At 43.2% G+C, this 26986-nt stretch overlaps 1 protein-coding gene across 2 annotated transcripts in view; it reads right to left on the reverse strand.

Annotated features, from left to right (window-relative positions):
• Window positions 1–4357: 4357 nt before the first annotated feature.
• The window catches only part of LOC147602803 (glycoside hydrolase family 2 protein), a 31971-nt gene continuing 9342 nt past the window's right edge, over window positions 4358–26986 (reverse strand). Inside the window, exons 4-11 of one of the 2 annotated variants that reach the window (XM_086797757.1) lie at window positions 14951–15009; window positions 14320–14368; window positions 7461–7682; window positions 7198–7367; window positions 6695–6899; window positions 5923–6588; window positions 5609–5836; window positions 4358–5384 (exon numbers count right to left, since the gene is read on the reverse strand). In XM_086797757.1, the coding sequence (XP_086653883.1) occupies window positions 4632–5384; window positions 5609–5836; window positions 5923–6588; window positions 6695–6899; window positions 7198–7367; window positions 7461–7682; window positions 14320–14368; window positions 14951–15009 (2352 nt within the window). In that variant the 3' untranslated portion in view covers window positions 4358–4631. Of the gene's footprint in view, window positions 5385–5604; window positions 5837–5922; window positions 6589–6694; window positions 6900–7197; window positions 7368–7460; window positions 7683–14319; window positions 14369–14950; window positions 15010–26986 lie in introns of both variants that reach the window. The other variant, XM_086797758.1, reaches the window with a different exon arrangement.

Here is a 26986-nt window from a genome sequence, read left to right on the forward strand (position 1 = left end):
TTAGCCCATGGTTTTATGTAAAAAATAGCAAAATGTATACTCACAAGACATCTTTGATACACTCCTACCTTTGTGCAATGATGAGGAGCCATATGTGGAGCAAATGAATGCTCAACAAGGTGCTGCAAATTAGCCCATACTTGCTAAAAATTAGCTTGAATTTTTGCTCGTAGATCAACTATTGAGAAAATTGTGGATGACACAGTGGATAAGGAAAGGGTATCCATTTAGGCATCCAAGAGTATGTGAAAATGGCTGGTGCAGATATAGCGATGGATGAGGAAAGGGCATCCATACAAGCATCCAAGAGTATGCCAAAATGGCTGGTGCAGACATTGTAGGATAGCAAATTAGCGACTCTAGCAGCAAGACATATGTAGGTTCTCATTATGCATTTTATTCTTTTGTGGATCATGCTCTCATTGCCAATATATGCAATGAAGAGGAACCTATTTCCTTTGAGGAAACACAAGAAAATGATCATTGTATGCACACCATGCAGTATGAGTACAACTGAAGCCTAAAAAATGACACTCGGTATTTAGCACATTTGCCTTATGGTATAAAAGTCATTGTTGGTGCAAAGTGCGTTTATAACTTTAAGTGTAAAGTTAATGGTAGCAGCATTGTGACCACTACAAGGTAAGGCTTGCAAAGGGTTATGCTCAAAAGAAGGGCATAGATTATGTGATGAGACCTTTGTACCCACGTCTTGTATGACTATGTGATCAATGAGTACGATGAAGTGTATTATTGCATTCGTAGTGCATCATGGTTGGAATGTACATCACTTAGATAACAAGACTGCTTTCTTAAATGGTGATTTATATGAGGAGGTTTATGTATCGTAACCTTGACATAGTTTTGTTGAAAAGAGACATGAGTCTAAAGTGTGCAGGTTAAGAAAAGCTTTATATAGCCTTAAGCAGGCTCCCAAATCATGGTATGAGAATATAAATACACACTTGGTTGCAAATGGTTTTTATAATAGTCCAACTAAGAGTACCCTCTATGTAAAGAGTAAAGATTATTTTTTGGTGATCGTTTTATACATTGATTTATATGTTGATGGCATGTTGCTCACAGGTCCTAACGAGAACAATCAACCTTCAAGGTTGAATTACACATGTCATTTGAGATGACAGATTTGGGTTCGCTATATTATTATTTGGGCATACAATTTATGTAGTGTGATGGTAGTATTGCGATGTTATAGTCAAAGTACATACAGAGACTTCTTACACAGTTTGGTCTTGAAGACTATAAGCCTGTAGCTACACCAGTAGTAGAGACAGGTGCTAGGCTTAGTCTCTAGGATGTAGGCGAACCATTTGATGCATTACTTTATTAGTATGTTTTTGGGTGTCTCATCTATCTATGTAATACAAGGCCAGACATTGGGTTTGGGGTCTCCTAATTGAGGAGATTTATGCACAGTCAACATTGGCAGGTTGCCAAGCGAGTATTCAGATACTTACAGGGCACTTAGTCCCTTGACCTATTCTATGCTAAGCGGGTTGTGCATGCTTTTAGTGATTCCAATTGGGCTAGATGTTATGACATCATGGAGTGTCCACTAGTGGCTTTTACCTTTATCTTGGTGATTCATGAATATCATGACTTAGTCAGAAGCAAGCAACAATGGCTACTTCGAGTTGTAAAGTTGAGTATAGGGTAACTTTTACAATAATCGTAGTTTGTGTACGGCTTAGACACCTTTTGGCAGACCTTGTCCCTCATAGTACATTAGCCGTTTGCGAGGAAGAACCCAGTGTTTCATGCTCACACAAAGCACATTGAGGTACATTATCACTATGGTAGAGAGAGGCTCATTGCAAGAGAGATTAGCTTTCCTTATTCTCTATACACGATAATGTGGTAGATATGTTCATGAAGGCTCTCTCACAAGAGAAGTTTGAAGCTTTTTACAAAGATTTTAGCTTATTGCCATTTGGGGATTATTCACCCACATGATCCCTGTACATGTTCACATCATCACTACAAGGGGGATTGGTAGCCACTTATATAGTAGTGATGTGTGGACGTAGGCTGATAATGGGCCAGGGTACTATTTCCCTCATTCATATCACCAATTAGCTCTTGAAACCAAGCTACCTCACAAGTTGCCATAGCAACATCCCTGTACTTTGCCTCTACTCGACAAAGTAAATGTCGGTTGTTTCTTACTACGCCAACTCACAGCAGTCCACCCAAAAGAAAACATAAAGCCGCCTGCCTGGTAGATCTCCTGTTTATGACGCTACAAGCCCAATCAGCATCTATGTACCCATGTAGTTGTATCTCCGTATGCCAGCCTCATAGAAAAACCTATAATCAACAATGGACTGTATGTACCTAAGAATCCGTCTAGCCACATCCAAGTGTGGCTTCCTAGGAGTTTGCATAAACTGACTCACAAGTCCAATAATATATAGCTCAAGGCTGGCCTAGTAAATGATTATGTAGATCAAGCTACCCACTATGCACATGATCAAGCTACCCACTATGCACCTGTACATAGTAGGGTCCTCCAAAAGCTCACATGTATCTGCAGAAAGCTTTGTGTTCTACTCTAATGGCATTGAAATAGGCTTACAGCTTTGTGTTATACTCTAATGGCATTGAAATAGGCTTACAGCTTGTCATACCATACTTGGACAACATATCCAAGCCATACTACCTCTATAATAGAATGCGATGAGATTATCTCACCACCTCTATACCCAAGAAATACCGCAAGTCACCCAAATCCTTTATCTCAAATTTTTGCTTCAAAAGCATCCTAACATCATGTATATCAGCAATGATGGTGAGAGTAATTATCACTATCACTAGTGATAATCAAGTCATCCATATAAATGACTAATAGCATAATCCCTCTATCAGTCTTTTTCACATAAAGTGATAAATCTGCATTGGATATTTGAAATCCAATGGTAACAAGATATTTCTCTTTTCCACTAGTACATATTGCAAACATCCATCAATTGCAAGAGAATTCTTGTGCACCTTCTAAAGAGTAGGAAATAATTTTGCAATTCAAACAAAAAAAAAGGTTTATTTCTACTACTTAACAAATGGTAGTGAGCCAAGAATTTAGTGTAAATACTTCATGTCTAAGAACTTGACACAAGTATGGTTCAAGAGAGAAGAGAAGCTAGATTTGTAATGCACCATATATACACACTTTTTGAACTTTGTTCTTGTGCAGGTTTCAAAACATTTGGATTTTTTATGAACGACCGACCAACTAACATCACCAAGGAATTGTCTAAAAGCTTCCAAAACTAATACGTACTTGCAATAATGCAAATAACAATCTTGTCCATATATTTGAAGATGCCTCATATTTTTTTAAATTGCAAGACAAGGTACTGAAATACATGCCATGGGAAGATTCAAACCTAATACTGAGGCATGGACACTACCATTGAGTTGTAGCCTAGGAGGCAAGATGCCTCACATGTTGCAATTCGTTCTTATGCATGTTTCAAAAAAAAACTACTTGGAAATTCTCCATTTTGGATTGAAGACATCTCCAAATCAAAGCACTATTATCTTTTTAAGAATTCAACATCCATTGGGAAACATAACCTGAGTATGCACATGAAGGTACAATTTCCAAGGTATCAATTACAAGGATTCCATCTAAGAGGATGGTTGCCATTGCAACTACAGGAACAATCATCACCATGTTCAATTGCCATTATAAAATCACCTTGCAATGCCTTTCTCTATTTTGGTCAAGAACCTCTTCCATCAAGAGAAAAGACTCACCTATTTTAGACACTTTCATTTCCTTGTCATGTTACCATTAGCTTCTCTTAGGGATTATCGGCACCAAACACACGAGGATTTATACTAAGTTCTCTTATTTTTTGATAGAGCTACTCTCCATGTGTCTTTGATGTAAATCAACATATGGAAACACCCATCTCATTTGCCTTGAAGGGTGCCCAAGTGTCTTTGATGTAAATCAACACATGGAAACACCCTATCTCATCAGCAAGGCTTACACCTTGTCCCATTAGAGTTGTTTTAAGTTTGTTTAATCACCTTCAGCTCCTCTTAACTCCTTAAGAAACACAAAACCCTTTTGTCACCTTATGGTAGAGTTGACACATATACACATTAGTAGTGCCTAGCATTGAGACCATGTAAGCTTCCCAAAAGTGAGCAGAATAAATCATTATTTGTGTTAGTTACATAATATCATAGGTGCCGGGGTTCGAATTCGTGCCCTCTATTTTCTCCTCTATGAAACACAAAACCCCTTTATGATCAGCCATAAAACTTTTAAATATCTCACCTTATGGTAAGAGTTCATAGAGGTTGACACGTGTGCACATAAGTAGTGTTTAGCATTGAACCATAATAAATCATTATTTCTGATAGTAATTTAACATCATAGGTGTCAGAATCAAACTCATGCCTCGTCAGTAGCATGGTACCCTAGCCACTTGGGAAAGCGCCCATGCACAGATTAGATCTTAGGCAACAACTTTCTAAGAAAACTTTTGGCTTCTATACATCTCCAACGTTCTGCAATGCTTTTAATACATAATTTTGGGCCTTTTTCAGAATTAGATATTGTCTTTTTCTTTCTTTTTTTGACTCGGCTATAAAAGAGCTCAGATTGGGAAGGAGAGCTTGGCCTGTTGGATGTTCCAGCCTGAAAGCACAAGAGTAGGCACAGTAGTGGTGTTCTCTGGGACCTCAAATGATACTTTCACCTCCATCTTCTCTCCCGGTACCAACGAGAAATAGTTCTGAGAGTAATTTACTGGAAGAATACGCGTTTCCTGACCCCCCTCTTCCCCGCACACAACTGACAAGTGCAGCCAGAATGCAATGCTAGTTTTTTCTCGGTTATGCAGTTCTTGATCCGGGAAAAGCTTTGAGACTTTGGATGCTAGGCAAGGGCAAACTCTCGACCACAGGCATGAAGATATGCTATCTTGCTTGGGCCTACACTTGCCTTTTCCGGCAACACTTTTATGTGGTAGCTGCATAGACGTATTCTCAACCACCACTAGCAATTGGCAGTTTCTTCCTGTCAATGTGCTTGTCATACCCAACCGGATTGGAGCTTTATTGGACCTGAAACCTTCCAAAGCCTTGTAATTTCCACCGGGAAGATGGAGCCAGTAGAAGTTCCTTGAAAGGAGAGTCTGATCAGAAGTGTCCATAAGCTTGAGGAGAAGAAAATAAACTGGTTGTGCATTCTTCCCTGTTGGATATGTCATTTTAAAGGTAGCCAGAGTCAGCTTTGATGGGACACTGATGCCATGTTCAAGTTGGTGATATGGCATTGAACCATCCAAGCCCCATACACTTGCTTCTACACTGACATCTTTCAAAGAGCTTGCTGTAGTATTGACTACCTGGATAAATTTCAGTTTCCATAAACACTCTCTCCCTCCCCCATGCGTGTGCGTGCGTGTGTGTGTGTGTGTGTGTGTGCACGCTATGCGTGTGTCCATGCCTATGCAGGCATGTGTGTGCATGCGTGTTCCATGATACTCTCCCCATTCCATGTGTGCACGTTTGTTGAAATTAGTACCTCTCAAATGTGTAATAATGTTAAAAATTTAAGTGAAACACTTGCCTCCACATAGTACGTGTCCAGATTCAACTGAACATGGATGGGCTCACATGCTGAACGCACTCCAAAGAATCCACCTGTTTGATCATGCAAGTGATCATAAAACTGGCCACGCAAGCCTGTCCATGGATTCTGGTTCTTCCAAATGAGAACTCCTGTATACTTAGTCCACATACGGGAGGTCCACCCCTCCATGAGAGCACGGTATTGCACATAGTTCACTAGCTGAGCCTGTAAGGGGAAAGAATTTCAGGGTTGGTTAACAATGACAATTTGAACTCAATGTTTGGCAAAGAAGACAGGTATTCCTCCAGTACCTTTTCGCAAAAGTCATCAATATCTTTTGGTTTTCCGTATGATTCAATCTGGTCATGCACCTTGCCAGGGTCAGAATAAGCTATGTACTTATGGTACTGCCATGTAGGATTTGGCAGTTCTGCAATATAGCCATTCGCCTCCCTTATGAACACAGGGATCTGCCATGCTTCTGGGGGCATGGTGGCTTTCATGGTAGCAGCAACTGGCACGCCAACGGAACCTACCTCTGGATTAAAGCCATAGGAATAGAAAGTGTCTTTGAAAAAGTCCTCAGGGTTCTGAATACCATACGGTCCATCACTGAAGTCCCCATTGCCTTTGGCAAAGCCATCCCAAAGGGAACCTTGGATATAAATGCGAGTTCCATCTAAGTAACGGCTTGGATCTGTCAAGGTTTTCTGAGGCTCTGAATCTGTCAACAGTGCTGGAAGCTGGAAATATGGGTGAAGCTGCAGGTAGTCCTTCAGGGCCGCATTGAGGTCATCTGCGGGATGCTGTTCGTTGCCCCCTACCCATAAGGCTAAACTAGTGAAGTTGCGCAGCAGTTTGATTGTGTCCTTAGCACAGTCAAGAAAGAGATGGTGGTCTAGAGGCCAGTCAGGGTTTGATGGAGGATCTGCACCACGCCCATTGTTATCTCCAGTTATCCAGAACTCTTGCCATACCTGTACATGGCAATCTGAAAACTCTTAACTCGCCCTACATTGAAGCAGCCACATAGGACAAAAAGGTGAGATGCGAGCAGATACACAGCATATAAATAGAGATTACAAGTAACCCTCGACGATCGCAATTTTTGTAGAACTCTGGTCTCTCGGTTATTCCACCCCCCCAGCAACGGATCATGTTGAAATTCATGTCTGCATGGAAATCTATATCTGATTTATATCTTTTTTCTGTCAGTCGAAGTAAACCATCAGAAACAATCCAGTTCCCACCACGGACAAACATAGGTTCTCCATTCACCTTGAATAATCTGCAAACATGAGCATGGAGAGTATAAGACTTATCCACAGAATCATGCACTTAGCAGTGCACTACTACCCAAAGATCACATAACATCACTGTGACAGCACTAGGGTATGCCCTAAAATGTACCTAAGCCATTATGATGAGGAATTAGTTGCTTAAGAATATAGATAAAGTAAGCTAGATGAGTTAATAGGTGAAAATTGGGTGTGAAGTATCCTACACTTAAAAGGATTTTACAGATTGTTCAAGTACATTGTGCTGATACCATGACAACAAAAACTTTGAAGCTGTGATTTTCGCACCTTCCACCTGTGGAAGGATCGACATAGCTCTCAATTTTTCGAAATCCAACGAGGTGTGTCCATGAATCCGACTCCCCATAATCACCAACTTCAAGGATTATATCAACTTTGTGTAAGGTTTGCTTTCCCATACCATTGGGCCACCATAATTCAGGTCTGTAAAAGAATACCTGTAAAATACATTCTGACTGTTGAATTGAAACAATCTACAAGTATCCCGTATGAACAAAAATACACCAATGGAAAGGTGGGGGATTGCTTACTGGAGGGAATGTAAACAACACCGTTGTCTCTCCAGGTACCATCAGTTCCTGCTCGACTACATGCTCCAAATTTTTCCCAGAATCCATTTGTACTTCTAGCTTGATGGTGCAGGACATTGGTTCAGAGTTTGTGTTTGTAAGCTCAACCGATGAGTGTAGATAGACTCTTTTGAAGTTGTCAAAGAAAGAGCTCACCAAATGTGGATCAGATATTTTTACTGGCTGTTATGCATGTATCAATTATCGGGTGAGTAATGGCACAACTATCCTTGAACAAGTCTAGCATGATTATCAAGTGAACAATGTGAATGTCTCTGAATCTCTCTCTCTCTCTCTCTCTCTCTCTCTCTCTCTCTTACTCACACACACCACACACACACACACATGTGGAAGCTCTGGGAGTCTTCTTTCAGCCCTAAACACCTGTCTTGGAACAACCTGATGCAAAATGCAAGCAAGAGATGGAGAGAAGAGAGAAAGATAGCTGAGTTTCAGTATATTCGTACAGTACAAAAAGGTGTACAATCTGGCTAGCCATAGGCTGCCCCCCTCAAAAGGTGTTCTTGACTTAAAAAGAGTCCTCTCCTACTTACTCAATCCCTACGGGACTGAATACCTAGCAATGCTCTTGGCTTAGCCTTTTATAGGCTCACAACATGCAAGAAGCCTGGCCGACCTGCTGTCAGCCAGCAGAGAACCACTCAAGCTGCTGTCCAGCATTTGTGTCGGCCAGCTACAGTAGCTGCAGCCGACAGCCCTCTAGTCCTTTTTCGGGGTTCTCCTGCACATACTTGAGCCTGGCTCATGCCCTAAATTCATGTTTATTCTGCTGCCCTTCAGGGATTAGCTCAGAGATTAGCATGTACATGTTATGCACATGACACACACTCTCTCTCTCCACAACCCCATGTTGCTGCGCAAGCCCATCTGCTGTTATGTGCAACCCTGCCTGCCCATCTCTCTCTCTCTCTCTCTCTCTCTCTCTCTCTCTCTATATATATATATATATATATATATATATATATATATATATACAGATATATACATATACAGATATATACATATATATATATATATATATATATATATATATATATATATATATATATATATATATATATATATATATATATATATATACAGATATATACATATATACATATATATAGATATATGATGAGATATGCCATGGACATTATTGTATCACTTTGGTCTCATAGGCCCATTGGGTCTTTAGTAGACGCTTAATCTCTCTCTCTCTCTCTCTCTCTCTCTCTCTCTCTCTCTCTCTCTCTTTGCCCAGCCCATTTTGGCTTTGTTTTGCCATTTCAGAGTGCCCGTTTGCTCTTGCCGGTTTTGCCCTATCTTCTGTGTACACCCACCCCAACCCCAACCCCAACCCCCACCCCCCCCCCCGCCACACACACACACACACACCAAAAAAAAAAAAAAAAAAATCCTGCTACCATGACATGGCCCTGTGATCCCCTCCCCTGCTGCTGCAGAACAATACAACATTAGCAGCAGTAAACAACCTGCAGCTTTGACCAGACATGGTCAGCTACGTGGAATGGTCTATATGGGAAGCTGGAAAGCACTCTGGAGCTGATGGAAACACATATTACAGATATATCGAGCCAAATGCTCCACTAGGACATGATGGCTTCGCCATTCTAGAGGAAATCATAATACTGCGAAGAACGTTGTGAGAGTGAGATAGCTAGCCCAATGGCTCCACTAGGGCGTGATAGCTTCGCCATTCTAAAAGAAATCTTAATACTGCAGGAAGAATGTTATTACAGTGAGATAGCTAGTCTCAAGGCGTAGATTGTTTCCATAAAGGCATATGCATAGGCCCTTGCTCTACACACAAGCTTTACGCATAGAATGGTCTGCATATGCCTTTATGCATGGTCCACTTACCACTTGCAAAACCCACAAGGCTGAAGGAGATAGCAAAGACGGAAGCATAAACAGTAAACATATGAGAGAGTGCAAAGGAGATAGAGAGAGTTGGACAAGATCACCTTTTATAACAGCAGTAAAGCTTTACAATGGCAATGGCCAGCAACTGAGTGTTGAACTATGTGCAAGGGAAATGGATGAAGGAGTGAATAATGAGGAACTCCTTACATAGTGCATGAGTGAGCTAGCCGACTGCCTCTAAGGCTGGCCGACTGCTCACAAGACAAATAAATAGAAGAAATACAATAAAATGCCAGATAAATGGTAAAGCCCCAGAACACTGAGATGCACAATTCTAACAAAGGCCACTGCTTTAGGCCCAAACAGGCGTGTACACATGCATCCACGAGGGTGTCTAGGTATCCTTGGCCCCATGGACAATCGCATACAAAAATACCACGCATTGTCATGTTGGCAACAAAACAAGGTCACACAAGGATAAAAGTTCAAGCAAGCATCAATAATGCTTATGCATATGTAAACTTGGATAACCATCCATCTGATCTCTTGTATTCCATAAACCACACTCTGACATGGAGTACATTGTGTGTACATGGCCAGAGTATTCAAATCCTACCTTGCCATGGAGTACATGCTATGTACATAGCCAAGCGTGCAAATCTCATAGGTACTGCCCGGAAAGTATCCCATGGGTCCTGCTTGGAAATTTCAAAGGCAATCTCTATGGGCTAGAGATTCCTTCGTAACCCCACCATGTTCTAAATGTCCATTATGGGCCTAGTCTAGACACATGCTTGTAGGAGTAATTAAGATAATCATGTCCCACATGATCCACTACTCTCCTAAATGCTCTATGGTTGAGGTCCTCTAAGTAGCAATATCATACTCAATAGGAAGCATCCCCTCAACACCATAAACCAACCTAAAAGGAGTAAAACCAGTAGAAGAGCTAGGAGTACATCTATAAGACCACAATGCAGTATGAACCTTCTTATCCCATGAGCCCAAGCATAGTTGTCAGGTACGATACCGTACAGTTCGTACGATACGATACTGTACGGGAAATTACAGTGTTTTAAAAAAATACTTATAAACTTAGGTATTTCCAAGCCCAGATATGGAGTATTTTAGAAAGGAGGGAAGCATCATAGTATAGAGGAAGCTCAAACAGCCATCGATAAGCAAAAGAAAGACCATTACCTACCAAAAAATATATATATTTTTGAAAAAAGAAAATTTTAAAAAAAGATTTTTTTTCCTGAAAAAATCCATACGAGTACGTACAGTATCGTGCCGTACGGTATTCTGCACGATAAGCCGTCATACGCCGTACGGAAACAACCCTGCTTCCAAGACCTCATCCTCCTTAGCAATCATTCTACATAAAACGTGATTAGTCTTCTCGACCAATCCATTTGTGCTAGGCTTATAAGATGTGGTGACACGATGCTTAGTAGAAAATCTATCTGTCAAAGCTGCCACCACTACATCAAAATTAGGGGTTAGTGACATCCCCCGGCTTCTAATCAGTTGCCCTCGACTGATAAGATGTAGGTCAAAAGATGCTCCACTATTCCAATGCTTTCAACATTTTCACAGGCTTTCAAGCCTTGCTTCATCCCTTGGACCCTTCCGCCCTGCATAAGAACCTCAAGGTATCATTCCCGAACTCTTCTGGATTGTGTAGAAAGTTCCAAGAATCAAACTATCCATCACCAGTCGAACCTATAATGCACAAGAGTATCTCTGACCCCTTTGGTCATAAGGCTTTGCTACCAAATAGCTCATGGCAACCAACCATTGAATCCACAAGGTCAACTATCATGCATCATTGTACTTGTCCAAGATACATGTCCAACTGTGCTCCACGGAAAAGCTCCATAGTAAGCGTTCCCAAAGCTTGCTTTATCTGGCCATTGACATGGAAAGTTTCCCTCCCGAACGTATGGCAAAACCTCATGACATGCATGGAAATTCCATCCATATCCACTCTCTTCTTGATGATCATTTCACAAGCATACATGCTGTCCATGCTGTTTTTTTGCTTCCTTACATGCATGCTGTTTCTCAACCAAGATTGATGCTCCAAAACAGTCCCAAGCAATCACATGATTCATGGTGGCAATCAAAAATGTAAAATACCAAGTCCAAATTCTCATTCACCAAGGAATGATACATGCTGAAACTGGTCCATTGACTTACCGTTATGAAACAATTGAAAATAAGTACAAAGCTAATCATAGCTTTCAACTGGTATATCTAGGCCTTTGCATCCTTAGTATTCTGTAGACATTTGACAACCACACGATCCTTGCTGCGACACCCGGAACACTTTCCATCACGTATTTACTCATCATACTGCTGTCTGGACAACCTAGGTCCTTCCCCCCTGGCTTAAGTATCTAAGCCATCCTCTGAATCATGACCCTCCTTTGAGCCACTTTAAGGTGGCTGTCCACCAGCCTTGTTCTCCAATATTTGCCTATGTAAGAAGAGACTGATTCTCCATCATTCTAGGATAGCCAATCCCATTCCTTTCATGCATCCTTCTCAAAGTTGAGAGGAAGAAACTGCACCTAGAATTGCTCTGGTACGGTTCTGTACTTTGTCCGTACAGCTCCGTATACCCTTGCGATGGAGAGGGAGAGAAAGAGAGTCGTTCCTTGATATATGTGTGCATAATAGGCCCCAAATTCGCCTTTAAATATGGGTTGCCTTGCTTTTGTCAAAAGCTTGAATAAGTTTTATTATTTTGCTTTTCTCCATACATGCCCGCACTCTATCTGCACAGCTCTGGTATAGGTCTGTACCTTGTCTGTACACTATCCATACAGCTCCAGTACGGTTCGGTACTTTGTCTGGATAGCTCTGTATAGCCTTGCAATGGAGAGGGGGAGAGAGAGAGTCATTCCTTGATATGTGTGTGCATAATAGGCCCCAAACTTGCCTTTAATTATGGGTTGCCTTGCTTTTCCCATGCTTTTGTCAAAAGCTTTAATAAGTTTTATTATTTTGCTTTTCTCCACTTATGAGGGTCACACTTATTGAAAAGAGTGCCCGGACATATTATTCATAGCCTTGGGCTTGTCCCCCTATGTTCACACTTATGAGTGTGTGAAAGCCTTTACTCACAAGTCTTTTTATAAGACGTCCGGCCTCCCTTTTAATGAAGTGTGGATTTGCATAAGCCATTGACAATGATCATAAAAAACATAATGCTATAAATTGAGTTAAGGGTGCACTTACCACCTGCAAAACCCACAAGACCACCACTTTAGCCCAAACAGGTGTGCACACACGTCCACAGGGGTGCCTAGGCATCCCCAATCCCATGGACAATCACATACAAATATACCATGCATTGTCCAGGGAACTAAAAATAAAGTTCCAGCAAGCATCAATGATGCATATGCACATGTAAACCTAGATAGCCACCCATCTAATCTCTTGTATTCCATAAACGACACTCCACCATGGAGTACACCATGTGCATATGGCCAGAGTGTTCAAATCTTACCTTGCCATAGAGGACATGCTATGTACATGGCCAAAGCGTGCATCCTTCCCAGAAAGTATCCCCCCGCCCAGAAAGTTCAAAGGAAATCTCTATGGGCCACGCCATAGATTCCTTCATAATCCCACCATGTTCTAGATATCCATCACGGACCCACCCAAAGTCTAGACACATGCCTATAGGAGTAATCAAGATAATCATGTCCCACGTGATCCTAGAAACTAGGGGTTAGTGACAAGCAATGGAGCTTGCCTATGTCTGAGATGTTTTCTTCAAAAGGAACTTTTTTTTTGGGTAATAAAGAGACTTCTATTAAGTATGAAAGAATCAATACAAAATCATGCCTCATCACAAAGTGTAAGGTAATTGTAGCCAGTGAGGGGCACGGTGATGCCAAGAGAGACAAGTCGGAATCGACGAGAAGAAGATCCCATGATCCCATTCCCTCATGAAGAAAACGTGCTTTGCTTGCGTTGATCTAGAAGGTCCCTATATACGGGTCCAAGTGGTCACAAGGGTATGAGTAATATCTTCCTAAATGGTACAAATGCACTGGGTGTCAAAAATCTGGGTGCCGTCGATCACCTCGGTACATCTAGCCCTGCATATCTGCTAAGCCGTGATGCTAGCAATAATCTCCCAGGTGGTATCAAGTCTCCCAAGCAACAGTATGACATGTGATGGAGGAATATACCGAAGCGTGCAGCTCTAGGCATCCCTCTGCTGTGAATCATGATGGCGAGCCATGGTTCTCACCCTCAAAGAAAACCTGTGGTCCAGACTGAGTGAGCCAGGCAATAGAGCCCCACGTGATGTATATAGTACCTCTCCTCAGTCTGCCTAAAAGCTGAGCTATGGAGCTCCATATCCTTTGGGCAACTCTGCAACCAGAGACAATGATGTACAGTCTCAGAGGCTTCAAGCAGCTAGGGCATGCTGGATCTGAACCAAAGACAGCTCTCCATTAGCAGGGAGACCACTGTGTAACAATAAGCAAAAAATATCTGGCTCCGCGAAGAGTGCCAAAGCCGATGCCAAAACCTCTTCTTAATTGATGGAGCAATCCCAAAGCTTTCCAAGTGTGGCCAGAGGGCAGGAATCCTCTGAATCCATCAAAGTAGTAATAATCTTCAAAAGAATATATCGTACTGTACACTAGACATTGAAAACTCAGTTCTCGCATGTACTGGATGCAGCTATAGTGTTTTATAGTCTAAATTGCTATTGGTTAACCTCTCATGCTGATGTTCCACACTCTATTTTGAACCAAAAAATGCCTCATTGCACTACTTGCCCTACTCTATGAGCTCATAATTCACTCTCATGAATGAACCTCAAATCATGTAATCAAATCACAATTGAAAAATCAAGGATGGCATCTAGACCAACTAAAAGAGAAATTTTGACTAATGGACTCACCCCAGTAGTAGATATTGAAACCTCATCCCAAATTCCCGTGTTTCTGTCCCTGAAAAGAAACCAAGAAACTTCAAGATGTATATTAAGTGATCACACATCCATACACACGCACGCACGCTCGCTCACACACTGTTCAAGAAATTTGATTTCCTTTCTCTAGAAGTCATTCTACATTATTCTTATAGTCATACAGAACATCAAAAGCTAGTGCCCCTTTGTAACACACATCCATACACATGCACACACGCACGCTCACACACTGTTCAAGAAATTTGATTTCCTTTCTCTAGAAGTCATTCTACATTATTCTCATAGTCATACAGAACATCAAAAGCAATTTTGCATCAAGTAGATGGACTGACACAATCAGTAATCCTAGTGCTTCAGGGTTATAAACGATGGACTAGTCCCCTTTAGGTTGTTTGATGCTTTGATCCTAGTGCTTAAGACATCTAAATAGAAATATATAGCAGTCAATTTTAAGATTTGCAGAAATCCAACAACTCAAATATGATGTCGCATTCTTCCTTGACTTGGTCATAGTATGAAACCGAGATAAGTTCCTCCCTAGACGTGACACAAGGACTCTTTAGGCAATCTAGTGGAAGATCTCTAAGGGGATAGAAGATACCTTATGGGAGCCATCCAGTCCCAGCCTTCCACATACTGCGTTGCCACATCCTTAGCAATCTTGTTTCACGTCAAAACAATAAAATCAAGTGAATTTTTCGAAAGTATGAGGAAAAGTTAATAAATAAATCAATAAATGAATAATATGTCGGCAGACAGACTAACAAAAAGTTCAACATGGGAAAAAAAAAGGGGCTGGAGCAGTGGAGCTACCCCCCCACCCCCCCCCCCCCGGCGCCCCCGTGGGACCTGCTTGCGCACCTGCCTTCATCGCCTTCTCCCTTGTCCTTGCCTTCTCCTTCGCCCTCCCTCCCTTGCCATCACCTTCCCCTCCTTCCCTTTCTCCTGTGCACACCCCTCTGCCGCACCCTCCTCCTTTGCCTCTTCGTTTTCCTGTCACCTCCGCCTCTTCCCTACCGTGAGCCCATCCTCACCTGCTGCTCTCCGTCTCTTCTCTGATCCCCCCGCAACAACCCCCCCCCCCCCCTCTCTGCTGCTGTCCGCCATCTTCTCCTTCTGCTGCTGTTCACCTTTTTATCCCCCTGCTGCTGTCCCCCGGCATCTTCTTCCTTTTGGCCTTCATCGCCGCCCCCTTCCTTGCCTGTCCTCACCTGCCCTTTTTTTCCCCCATTCCCTCCTCAGCAGGTTTAGTTCTCGGGCTGCTGTTCACTCAGCGAGTGTCGGCTTCTCTGCTCTTCACCCATCCGAAAGGACTCCTGGCCTTCGTCGCCACCCGCATCCTTGCCTGTCCTGAGTCCTCACCTGCCCTTTTTTTCCCCCACTCCCTCCTCAGCAGGTTTAGCGCTCAGGCTGCTGTTCACTCGGCGAGTGTCGGCTTCTCTGCTCTTCACCCATCCAAAAGGACTCCATGGCAGCCACTCTGTCATCCCAGACCAAGGCCACCGCCCCTTGCCTATTCTCCAAAGTGGACCTCCAGCACTTGGCATCCACAGTTTCCTCCCTGGTGACCACTTCACTAGTTTGCAAGATTGTAGGGAGCCGCCCAGGTCAGGGGGTGGCCATTGGGCATCCTGAAGAGGGGGTTCCAGATCAAGGGCTGAGGAACTCTCTCCTTACCTGAAGTCGGAGGCAGTTGGATGAGTGGTTTGAGATGACCCCCAAGCGCTGATCAAATTGGCTACAAAGTGGTCTTCGAAGGAGGAACTAAGACCCAAGAACAGGCATCCGTGAAGATCCACGGCACACTAGTTCCAGTTCAATCGATCGTCCAATTGACTGCAGGAGGGGGATGTACTCCTTTCGGAGGCTGGGGAAGCAGACTATGATAGGGAAGTGAGATAATCCTGCAAGGGGGTCAGATGCAGGGTTGAAGCCATGATGCCATCGAACAAAGGACACTTGAGCACTATGTAACATGATGGGGCTCTGCTGAAGCTTGTCAGCCGCTGCAGGGGGGCATCAAACTCCACCTGGGAGTAGCCGTGCCTAAGAAATTGAATGTCGGAGCTTTTCCGGGCTCACCAAAAAGGGCTGCCCAGAGCAAATCCCGAATCTGGCCGCCTGGCGCTCACTCTCACACTGCCTAGGAACCTCTCTCCACTAGTCCCGCTCGATCCCTGGGAGAGTGGGCTGGCTTCAGGAGTCTCTCCCCAAAGACGGAGATCAGATGCCTAGCTAGGATCTGAGCCAGAGAGCACCTTACCCTCTCCATTGACGCAGCTACCCCCACTACTCTCGACTGGCAGACTCCTCTTCAAGTGTAACCGGAGGGGGACCAGAAACAATAGACAGACACTTCAAATATACCAAACAGAGCTATGATACACAACGGAAAGAATCAAAATAAAATAATGACACCGCACTGAGCCAGAATGGCCGGCCCCCGTGGGAACTTCTTTATGCAAATAGAAGCTTTTACAAGAAACAAAGGTGCAGGTGCAATCTTGCACCGGATTTTTCCACAAAGCGTTAGCAAGACTCTTGCCTAGAACTCAGTCTACAGCCAAGGTCAAAACAGCACCAAAAGCTGTCCAAAACTGTCCCAAAACAGTCACATAATCAGTCCCAAAACATACCCCATTGTACGGCCAAGATTGTGAGAACATTCACCACTGTACGGCCTACCTCAATCGCAGCCAGTAGAGAGAAAACAGTGTATGGCCAGCACTGGAAGAAGAGAGAGAAAGCTCGCTGTACGGCTAGGACTATATGACTGTTGGGGTAAAGGCGTTATGCCCACCCTTATAGTGTGTACAAGCCCATAAGTTATAGTACATAGTACACTTAGTACTTTTAATGTACTAAGTGCACTATGTGTACTAGTGCAATATACATGTGTGATAGGGGAGTCACACACTCATACATGATGAGTTGACTTATCCCCACAACTCTCTCTCTCTCTCTCCCTTGCTTCTCTGTGTATGTCTCCCACATAACTCTTAACCCTAATTCTCTCACATCAACTGGTATCAGAGCTGGGGGTGCCTCTGCTTGTTCGTCTGCTCTTGCTAGGAGCTATCGCTATGCACACGCGGTACAGAGGGTCTACTGGGAGCTATCGCTAAGCACTAAAGGGCAAGGAGCCTCGTCAACATTGACGCAAGGGGTGCTTGCTTCACATCAAGAAGCTTGAAGGCTCGCATAATTATGATATTTGGCAAACCCAGTGCTACAATGTGTTGCTCCAGAAAAAGCAGCACAAGCCTATCAAAGAAAGGGGTGTGATGCCCGCTTCTCTTACTGCTGAAGAGTGGGAAGATATGGATGAACTGGCAAGATCTACTATCATGTTGTCTGTGTCAGACTCATTACTTTTCAGCATTCGTGAAGAGAAGACAGCTTGGGGAATGTGGCAGAGATTGCAGGACTTGTATGCCCAACAAAGTGCCTCAAGCAAAGTGTATTGGTTGAAGAAACTCATAGGCCTTCAGATGAAGGAAGGGGCTTCTATGACAGCCCATCTAAATGAGTTTAATGGTATTGTCAGCCAGGTCATCAATCAAAAGTTGGCAATGGACGATGAGTTCAAAGCCACTTTTTTGTTATGCACTTTGCCAGAGAGTTGGGACACATTCAGGACAGCCACTAGCAATTCGAATGCTATGCTGTCATATGCAGATGTTGAGGGTGCTCTTCTTCAAGAAGAGATGAATAGGAAAAACAACTCTGTTGGAAAGTCCAATGCAATGAATGCACGTGAGAGATCCCAGCAAAGGGGGAAAAGCCAAGAAAGGGGAAGGAGCAAGTCTCGCTCCAAAAAGGATTTGGAATGCCATTATTGTGGCAAGAAGGGACACATTAAAAAGCAATGCTACAAATGGAAAAATGATCAAAAAGAAAAGGGAAAAGGCAAAGACAAAGAGAAGGATGAAGCCAAAGATGTAAAGCCAAAGGGCAAAAGTGGAGTCAAGATTGAAGAAATCAATGTGTCACATGCAGGTGGCAGTGAGGATGAGGTCCTCTTTACGTCTTCACTTGATGCTCATTCACTTCTTACAGGTGGTCATGGTATGCACTCATGGATCATTGATTCAGGTGCCTCCTTTCATGTCACAGGTTGCAGAGACTTGTTTGTCAGGTACACTGCTGGCAATGAAGGAGTGGTTTATTTGGGTGATAACCATGCATGCAAGATTCTTGGCAGAGGTGATGTAAGGCTTGTATTTTCAGATGGCTCACAGCTTATGCTCCATGATGTCAGGCATGTGCCTGAGATCAAGAAGAACCTGCTTTCTACTGGACAGCTTGATGATGCTGATTATGTTACCACATTTGGTAGTGGAAAGTGGAAAATTAGTAAGGGCTCACTGGTTGTTGCCAGAGGCTCTAAGGTGGACACTCTTTACTTCATGCATGCAGGTGTTTGTCACCATGCTAATGTAAATGCAACCGAGCTGCCGGAAATTTCTATGTGGCATAGCCGGTTGGGACACATGAGTGTCAAGGGAATGGAGCAATTGTCTCGTTTGGGTTACTTGCCTTCTCTAAAGTTTTCAAGTTTTCAGTTTTGTGAGCATTGTATATATGGTAGGCAGCTACAGTGCCCCCACAAGAAAGCTCTTGGACAGAAAGATGCTCAGTTAGAGCTTGTGCATACAGATGTATGTGAGATGCCTCAGCTTTCTTTGGGAGGGGCAAAATATTTTGTGTCTTTTATAGATGATGCCACACGCAAGGTGTGGGTCTATCCTCTTCGTTTGAAGAGTGATACATTCTCAGTGTTTCAGAAGTTTGTTGCTCATGTTGAGAATCAAACTGGCAAAACACTGAAGGCTTTGCGTTCCGACAATGGTGGAGAGTATATGTCCAAACAGTTTCAGGACTTTTGTGATGCTAAAGGCATCAAGAGGGAGCTCTCTACTCCTTATGATCCTCCACAAAACGGGACAGCAGAGAGGATGAACAGGACCATTCAGGAGAAGGTCCGTTCTATGTTGTCACATGCTGCATTACCTCATGGTTTTTGGGCTGAAGCTGTTATGACAGTTGTTCACCTTATAAATAGGTCACCTAACACGAGGCTTGGTGGGAAAGTGCCAGAAGAGGTATGGACAGGGAAGCCTCCGTCATACAAGCACTTGAGAGTGTTTGGTTGCGTTGCGTACGTGCACATACGCAGGGAAATGCGCACCAAACTTGATCCTAAGTCTCACAAATGCATATTCCTAGGATATGGTGACAGAGGTGAAATGGGGTATAGACTTTGGGATCCCATGAATAGAAAGATCATACGCAGCAATGATGTCATTTTTTATGAAACATGCATGTATAAGGAGCCTGCAAGGCAACAGGAGCCTGGCAGAGTCATCTTTGATGATGATGGACATCATGGACAACAACAAAGGGCTGTAAATCAGCCATTACAGCAGGAAAACCAGCCCTTAAATGGTGCTGAAAATGGTCCAAATGGACAGCCAGAGATGGCAGAAGATATCCCTATGGATATACCACAGTTAGAGGAGATACCGGGCATGATTTTTCAGCCTTATGGCATGGAACAGGAGCCACCAATGGGTGATATGCAGGCTGGACAGCAACCTGCAAATGATGGTCATTGGGTACGGAGGTCCACTAGACCCTCCAAAGCCCCTGACAGGTTTGTTCCAGGGGTTGACTATTTGATGCTTACTGACTGTGAGGAGCCCTCATGTTATAAGGAGGCTTTACAGAGGGCAGACAAAGCTCTATGGGAGCGTGCCATGAAGTCAGAGATGGATTCTCTGCACAAAAATGGAACTTGGAAGTTGGTGCCTTTGCCTGCAGGCAAGAAGGTTTTGCCATGCAAGTGGGTATACAGGCTCAAAGTTGCATCAGATGCTAAGCCAAGATACAAAGCCAGGTTAGTGGCTAAGGGCTTCAAGCAGGAATACGGTGTGGACTTTGAGGAGATCTTCTCTCCAGTGGTCAAAATGACCACACTTAGAGCTGTGTTGGCTTTGGTTGCACATGATGATCTGGACTTGATTCAGATGGATGTGAAGACTGCTTTTCTTCACGGTGATCTCCATGAGGAGATATATATGCAGCAGCCAGAGGGTTATGCAGTAAGTGGAAAGGAGAAGCTTGTATGCAAGCTGAAAAAGAGTATTTATGGGCTCAAACAGGCACCAAGAGAATGGTATCATAAATTTGATACATTCATGAAATCTCAGAAATTCAGGAGAAGTGACATAGATCACTGCTTGTACACCAAGAAAGCTTTGGATGGCAGTCTATTGATCCTCATCTTGTATGTTGATTGCCGGGAAATCTCGTAAGGAGATGGATACCTTGAAGCAGAGGCTGCATCAAACCTTTGATATGAAGGATTTGGGTGATGCAAATCACATCTTGGGTATGCGGATACTTCGGGACAGAAATCAGCATGTGTTGTATTTGTCTCAGAAGGAATACATTGGCAAAGTCTTGCAGAGGTTCAATATGGACGGGGGGAAGAAGACTAGTACTCTTTTGCCTCCATATGTGAAACTCAGTGCTATGGACAGCCCACAGTCGGATAGAGACAGGGCTGATATGGCCAAGATTCCGTATGCTTCAGCATGTGGCAGTCTCATGTATGCCATGGTTGCTACTAGGCCAGACATTGCATTTGCAGTGGGAGTGGTTTCTAGATACATGGCCAACCCTGGCAAGAAGCATTGGGAAGCAGTGAAAGGTGTCATGAGATACCTGAAGGGCACACAGGATTTGTGCATTTGCTTTGGCAAACAGGATGCATTAGTGCATGGTTACACGGATTCGGATTATGCCGGTCATCCAGATAACCGGAAGTCTACTACCGGTTATGTATTTACATTCACAGGAGGTGCTGTGTCATGGATATCCAGGATGCAGAAGTGCACTGCCTTATCTACTACAGAGGCCGAGTATATTGCAACCACAGAGGCTTGCAAGGAGGCATTATGGCTATCTCGGTTAGTGGTTGATTTGGGTTATACAGGGGATATACCATTGTTGCATTGTGACAGTCAGAGTGCCATCCAGTTGGCAAAGAACCCTGTCTTTCATGCAAAGACGAAGCATGTGGATGTGAAGTATCACTTCATCAGAGAGGTGATAGAGAACAAGCAAATTCAGCTTGTTAAGATTCACACGGATGACAACCCGGCTGATCTGTTGACAAAGAGTTTGCATCCGGAGCGGTTTGCTCATTGCAGACACTTGATGGGCATTGGATGAGGCCAGTTTCAGCCTTGATATGGCCTTGTATATTATCATGTACATGCTGATTTTTTCTTTTCCTTTACTTAAGGGCACTTTGCCTTTAAGTGGGAGGTTGTTGGGGTAAAGGCGTTATGCCCACCCTTATAGTGTGTACAAGCCCATAAGTTATAGTACATAGTACACTTAGTACTTTTAATGTACTAAGTGCACTATGTGTACTAGTGCAATATACATGTGTGATAGGGGAGTCACACACTCATACATGATGAGTTGACTTATCCCCACAACTCTCTCTCTCTCTCTCCCTTGCTTCTCTGTGTATGTCTCCCACATAACTCTTAACCCTAATTCTCTCACATCAATGACCAGCAGACAGCTGTTGTACCGCCAGAATCACTTGCTACGCCTGCTGTACGGCCAGCGCTGAAGGACAGAGAGGAAAGGCTACTGCCGACCAGGGGATGTGGGCACTTGTGGTCAGAACAGAGTCCCCCTTGCTTTTATAAAGTCGACCAGCTCTATATTTGATGTGCTTTTCCCTTTTTACTAAGAGCAGCTGAACTTGCCCAAAATATGAGCTTTTATGCTTTTCCCAGCTTGTAGCCTAAGTTTCCCCTCTAGGCGCCTCCTTTTGTCCACCTGTCCATGCCCAAAATAAAAATATGTCCAGCTTGTTATTAATGATGTGTGGACACTGACTTATAAACATTATAAGTCACTTTGATGAATAAAATCCCATGGTGCTCATGCGGTGTGGCCATCTTTTAGGCCAATCCATGCTAGTGAATGATTCAGCTTTCTGCTGTGGAAAATCCCCATTCTCACCTTGGTTCTCTTCTGTGTATGGGCTTGCCCCAAAACATTGATCACTGGTGAAGGGACGGATAGGTAACATCCCCAAAACATTGATCACTGGTGAAGGGACGGATAGGTAACATCCCCTCCGTCTTATTAAACAGTTGTCTCCAACTGTGTAAGACTAATAGCACTGAAATACTCTTCAAGTATAGCAGATATCCCGAGTCAACAAGTCTGATAATATCCAAACATAGGCACAAGAGCCAACCGTGTCCAAAAACAAACTTTAGCCATATCCCGAGTCACCAACTCTGATAATATCCAGACACAGACACAAGAGCCAATTGTGTCCCAAATATTCATAAATCTATAAGTAGCTTTAAGTACCTGCAAAAGAAAAATAAGCAGCATACATAGCCACAAAAGTTCTTGCCATGCCATTGGACTGCATAAGAGCACCACTCCTATGATCCATACGCATGCCCAAGCCTAAACATGCTTCACACATCCATAAAATCCATTACAAGCCCCATGTATAAATGCCTATCCGGACCAAAGATATGTGCAGGCCCCAAGTAGAAACACTTGTCCAGACCAAAGATATGTACAGGCCCCGGGTAGAGACACCTGTACAGACCATGATCAATGTTGGCCCTAGGGCACAAGCACCTGTACAAACCATGAATCTAAGCCCCAGCACTACAGTGTCTTGTACGGACCAGAGATTCCAAAAGCAATCCTATCATGTTGTTGGCCTCCAAGTGGCATATGCTGCCACAAGATCCATGCACATGCCCAAGATTAACATAAGAATGAATCACACGCATAGAGATCTTGGTTCTCGGATCTCCATAAGTATGTTTGTGAGATAGATAGTTTAACAAGCATAAGTATGTTTGTGAGATAGACAGAATTCCATAGAAAAATTCTCAATCCATAAGATATCCACTGCATCCCATAGAACAAGGAGCGAGAAAAACATACTCCACTCCATCCCAGAAAAGAGAAGCCATAGAATTGTATATAAAGCCCAAGAATCAATGAGAGAATGATAACCATATAGATGCGTCAGACCATCGTATATGTATAAATCCTTGAGCAAAGATATGTCAAAAATATAGTCCATAGTCCTTGGATATATGCGTATGAAAAACCATATAAACCAAGCTTTTCACCCATTAATACTGTTTACCTGAAACACTCAAGGCAAATAAACAACACACAATTCTCCTTGTACCGGCATACTAGGGTTAAGTGTCCAAAAACACTTGCAATAAATTGCAAAAAACATCAACTTTGTAAAGCTCAAAGTATACTTAGCTTTGCTTTGTCAGGTTCATCATGAAGCCAAAAGAAATATCTCCTCAGCATACACATAAGATATCTTGAGATATAGCGCCATATAACTTGCTTGAAAGGTTTGATTTATAATCTAGAATAATCCATATGGAAAAGAGTGCTGAATGCAAGCACATAAAACCAACTCCATACTTCGAGGATAAAATTTGTGACTACTTCCATAAGCTCAATAGCAAAGCTGTTGCTCAGTGTAGTTCCCACTTCTAATCTTTTCTCTCTCTCATTGTAGGAGGAAGCCTCCGCTTCCAAGAAAGCCTAAGCTCTGATATCATTGTAACCGGAGGGGGACCAAAAACCATAGATAGACACTTCAAATATACCAAATAGAGCCATGATACACAGTGGAAAGAATCACAATAAAATAATGGCAGTGCACTGAACCAGAACGCTCAGCCCCCCCGTAGGAACTTCTTTATGCAAATAGAAGCTTTTACAAGAAACCAAGGTGCAAGTGCAATCTTGCACCGGATTTTCTACAAAGCATCACAAGATTCTTGCCCAAAACTCAGTCTACAGCCAAGGTAAAAACAGCACCAAAAGCTATCCAAAACTGTCCCAAAACAGTCACATAATTAGTCCCAAAACATAGCCCATTGTATAGCCAGGACTGTGAGAACATTCACCACTATACTGCCTGCCTCAATCGCAGCCAGTAGAGAGAAAACGGTGTACAGCCAGCACAGGAAGAAGAGAGAGAAAGCTGCACTGCACGGCCAGGATTGTACAACCAGCAGATAGCTGTTGTACGGCCAGAATCACCTATTGTGCCTGTTGTACAGCCAGCGCTGAAGGAGAGAGTTAAGGTTGTTGCCGACTAGGGAATGTGGGCACTTTTCTGGTCAGAACACAAGCCCCCCTTCTTTTATAAAGTTGAACAGCTCTATATTTGATGTGCTTTTCCCTTTTTGCTAAAAGCAGCTGAGCTTGCCTAAAATATGAGCTTTTATGCTTTTCCCCGCTTGTAGCCCAAGTTTCCTCTAGGCGCCTCCTTCTGTCCACCTGTCCATGCCCAAAATAATAATATATCCAGTCCATCATTAATGATGTGTGAACACGTTGGTTTATAAACATTATAAGTTACTTTGATGAATAAAATCCCATGGTGCTCATGCTGTGTGGCCATCTTTCAGGCCAATCCATGCCAGTGAATGCTTCAGCTTTCTTCTGTGGAAAATCCCCGTTCTCACCTTGGTTCTATTCTGTGTATGGGCTTGCCCCAAAACACTAATCAAGACTGGTTAAGGGACCAAATGGTGACATCAAGATCCTTCCCCCCCTAATTTAGTAGCCTTCACCCGTCACGACATCCCCATTGCAATCCTCGGCTCAAATGCCTGCACTCATTTTCTCATTTGTCATCAGGGTCTCGACTAACTCTCTCCCCTCCGAGGACTTCATTTGCAGCTCACTTCAGAGCATGAGGATTCCTGGTTTCCATATCATCATTGGCGCAACAACAAGCCCAACCCCCCCCCCCCCTTCCGGCCAAGGAAAAGTTCTATTTTCATTAAATTCATTGTACATAATCATCTTTTGGATATAGATTAGGTTGACAAACCAAGTCTTCCATTATCATCTATTTTCTTTTCTTCCTATTCTCTATGTGTATAAGGCTTCATGCATATTAGTGGCCTAAAAGCAAGCCTTGGTTAGTATACCTCTGACATTGGTTTCAGAGCAAGGAAACATTCTAAATCTAACATTGGTATTAAAAAGCATAGGTGCTAGAGCGTAAGTTCTCTTGTATAAAAGCATAGATTGCTAGAGCCTAGAGTCTATTATTAGTACTCGAGAAAGTCCAGCCAAGTCTTAGCCAGCAAATGTTTTTCTCATGTTGGATGAGTCAAATGCTACATATCTTGTGCGGCCTTTGGAGAAGCCGAGAGAGAGAGAGAGAGAGAGAGAGAGAGGATCAAATTAAGATCAGTTGTTGTAGATTCAGCCCGAACAGCAGCATTAACGTGCAAATCAATTGAGGATTGGCTTCTTGCTCTATTAGGAGGTAAGTTCCATTTTCAGTAGATTCATTGTACATAATCATCTTTTGCATATTATACATTAGATTATGTTGAAAAACCAAGTCTTCCGCTATAATCTCTCTTCTTCCGTGTTTAAGATTCATGCATATCAGTAGTCTAAAATAGCATGCTTCTGTTAATGTACGTCTAACAAAGATGATCGAACTTTTCGCCGACCTTCAGCAGAATTGTATTACACTATCACGCTTGTTACAGTCTTTTTTGTTTAGTTTTTGGCAAATAATGAGCATTAGGAGCACGTGATCTGCCTCATCAAGCTATCAGGGGCATGTCTGCACTCGTCCACGTGCTACCGAATGTCAGGCTATCGGGTCGCATTAGGTTCACATAGAGTTGGGCATGAGAATCTCACACATTTTTGCATTTCATTTAAGTCTAAGGTCCATACATGATGGTTTAGAAGGCTTTGGAAATTGTAGTGCACAAGGAAATGCAATACATGTAAAAGGTAAGGATATATGAGTCACTTTCAGAGTGGTGTGCATGAAGACTAGGGAAAGGTGGTCGTGGACAACCCTTGCATGGAGAGGTTGTTCATCTTTTTGCATGAGAAAGATGCTGGTCTTCTTTCATGAAAAAAATTGTGAAGCTCACGAAGACAGGAGTCTACGTATATTGTTGAATTGCTTGAGAGAGATGGAGATGCTGATTACCATCTTGAATGTTCTTCACCGTATGAAGCATGCAGGCTTTGGGTACTTTTTGCATGAAGGGAAGTAAAGGGAGAAGGGTGATGAGCTCAAGGGGCAAGACGCTGCAAAGAAAGTTTTCTGCTGTGCATCGTTGAGGGGGGGTAGACTGTGCAGCAGCATTAAGGACGGGGCTTCTAAGCCTGTGTAAGAACCTTGTGCCGCAGATGGGCAGCCAGCCCACAGAGGAGTGCCAGGAGCCAACAACCGGCCCAGGTGCAAGGGGCTTCCATGGCCACCCAACACCACACAAGAGGCCACACATAGCAACGGGCTGGGACCCAGAGGCACTGCAATCAGCCCCGCAGAAACAGGCTGCACGAAAAAGAGAGTTTCCTTCCGAGTTGATCTCCTCACCATCCTCTCATCCTCATCTTCATCGTCAGCTCGTCCCTCCTTCTCCAAGATTCGATTGCTTTGGAGGTCCCTACTATGTGTGTGTGTGTGTGTGTGTGTGTGTGTGTGTGTGTGTGTGTGTGTGTGTGTCTATATATATGTGTGTATACATATATATATATGTGTGTGTGT

Source organism: Cibotium barometz, chromosome 66 (assembly GCF_041138505.1).
Source record: "Cibotium barometz isolate CiBa-2024 chromosome 66, ASM4113850v1, whole genome shotgun sequence".
Taxonomy (NCBI): Eukaryota; Viridiplantae; Streptophyta; class Polypodiopsida; order Cyatheales; family Cibotiaceae; genus Cibotium; species Cibotium barometz.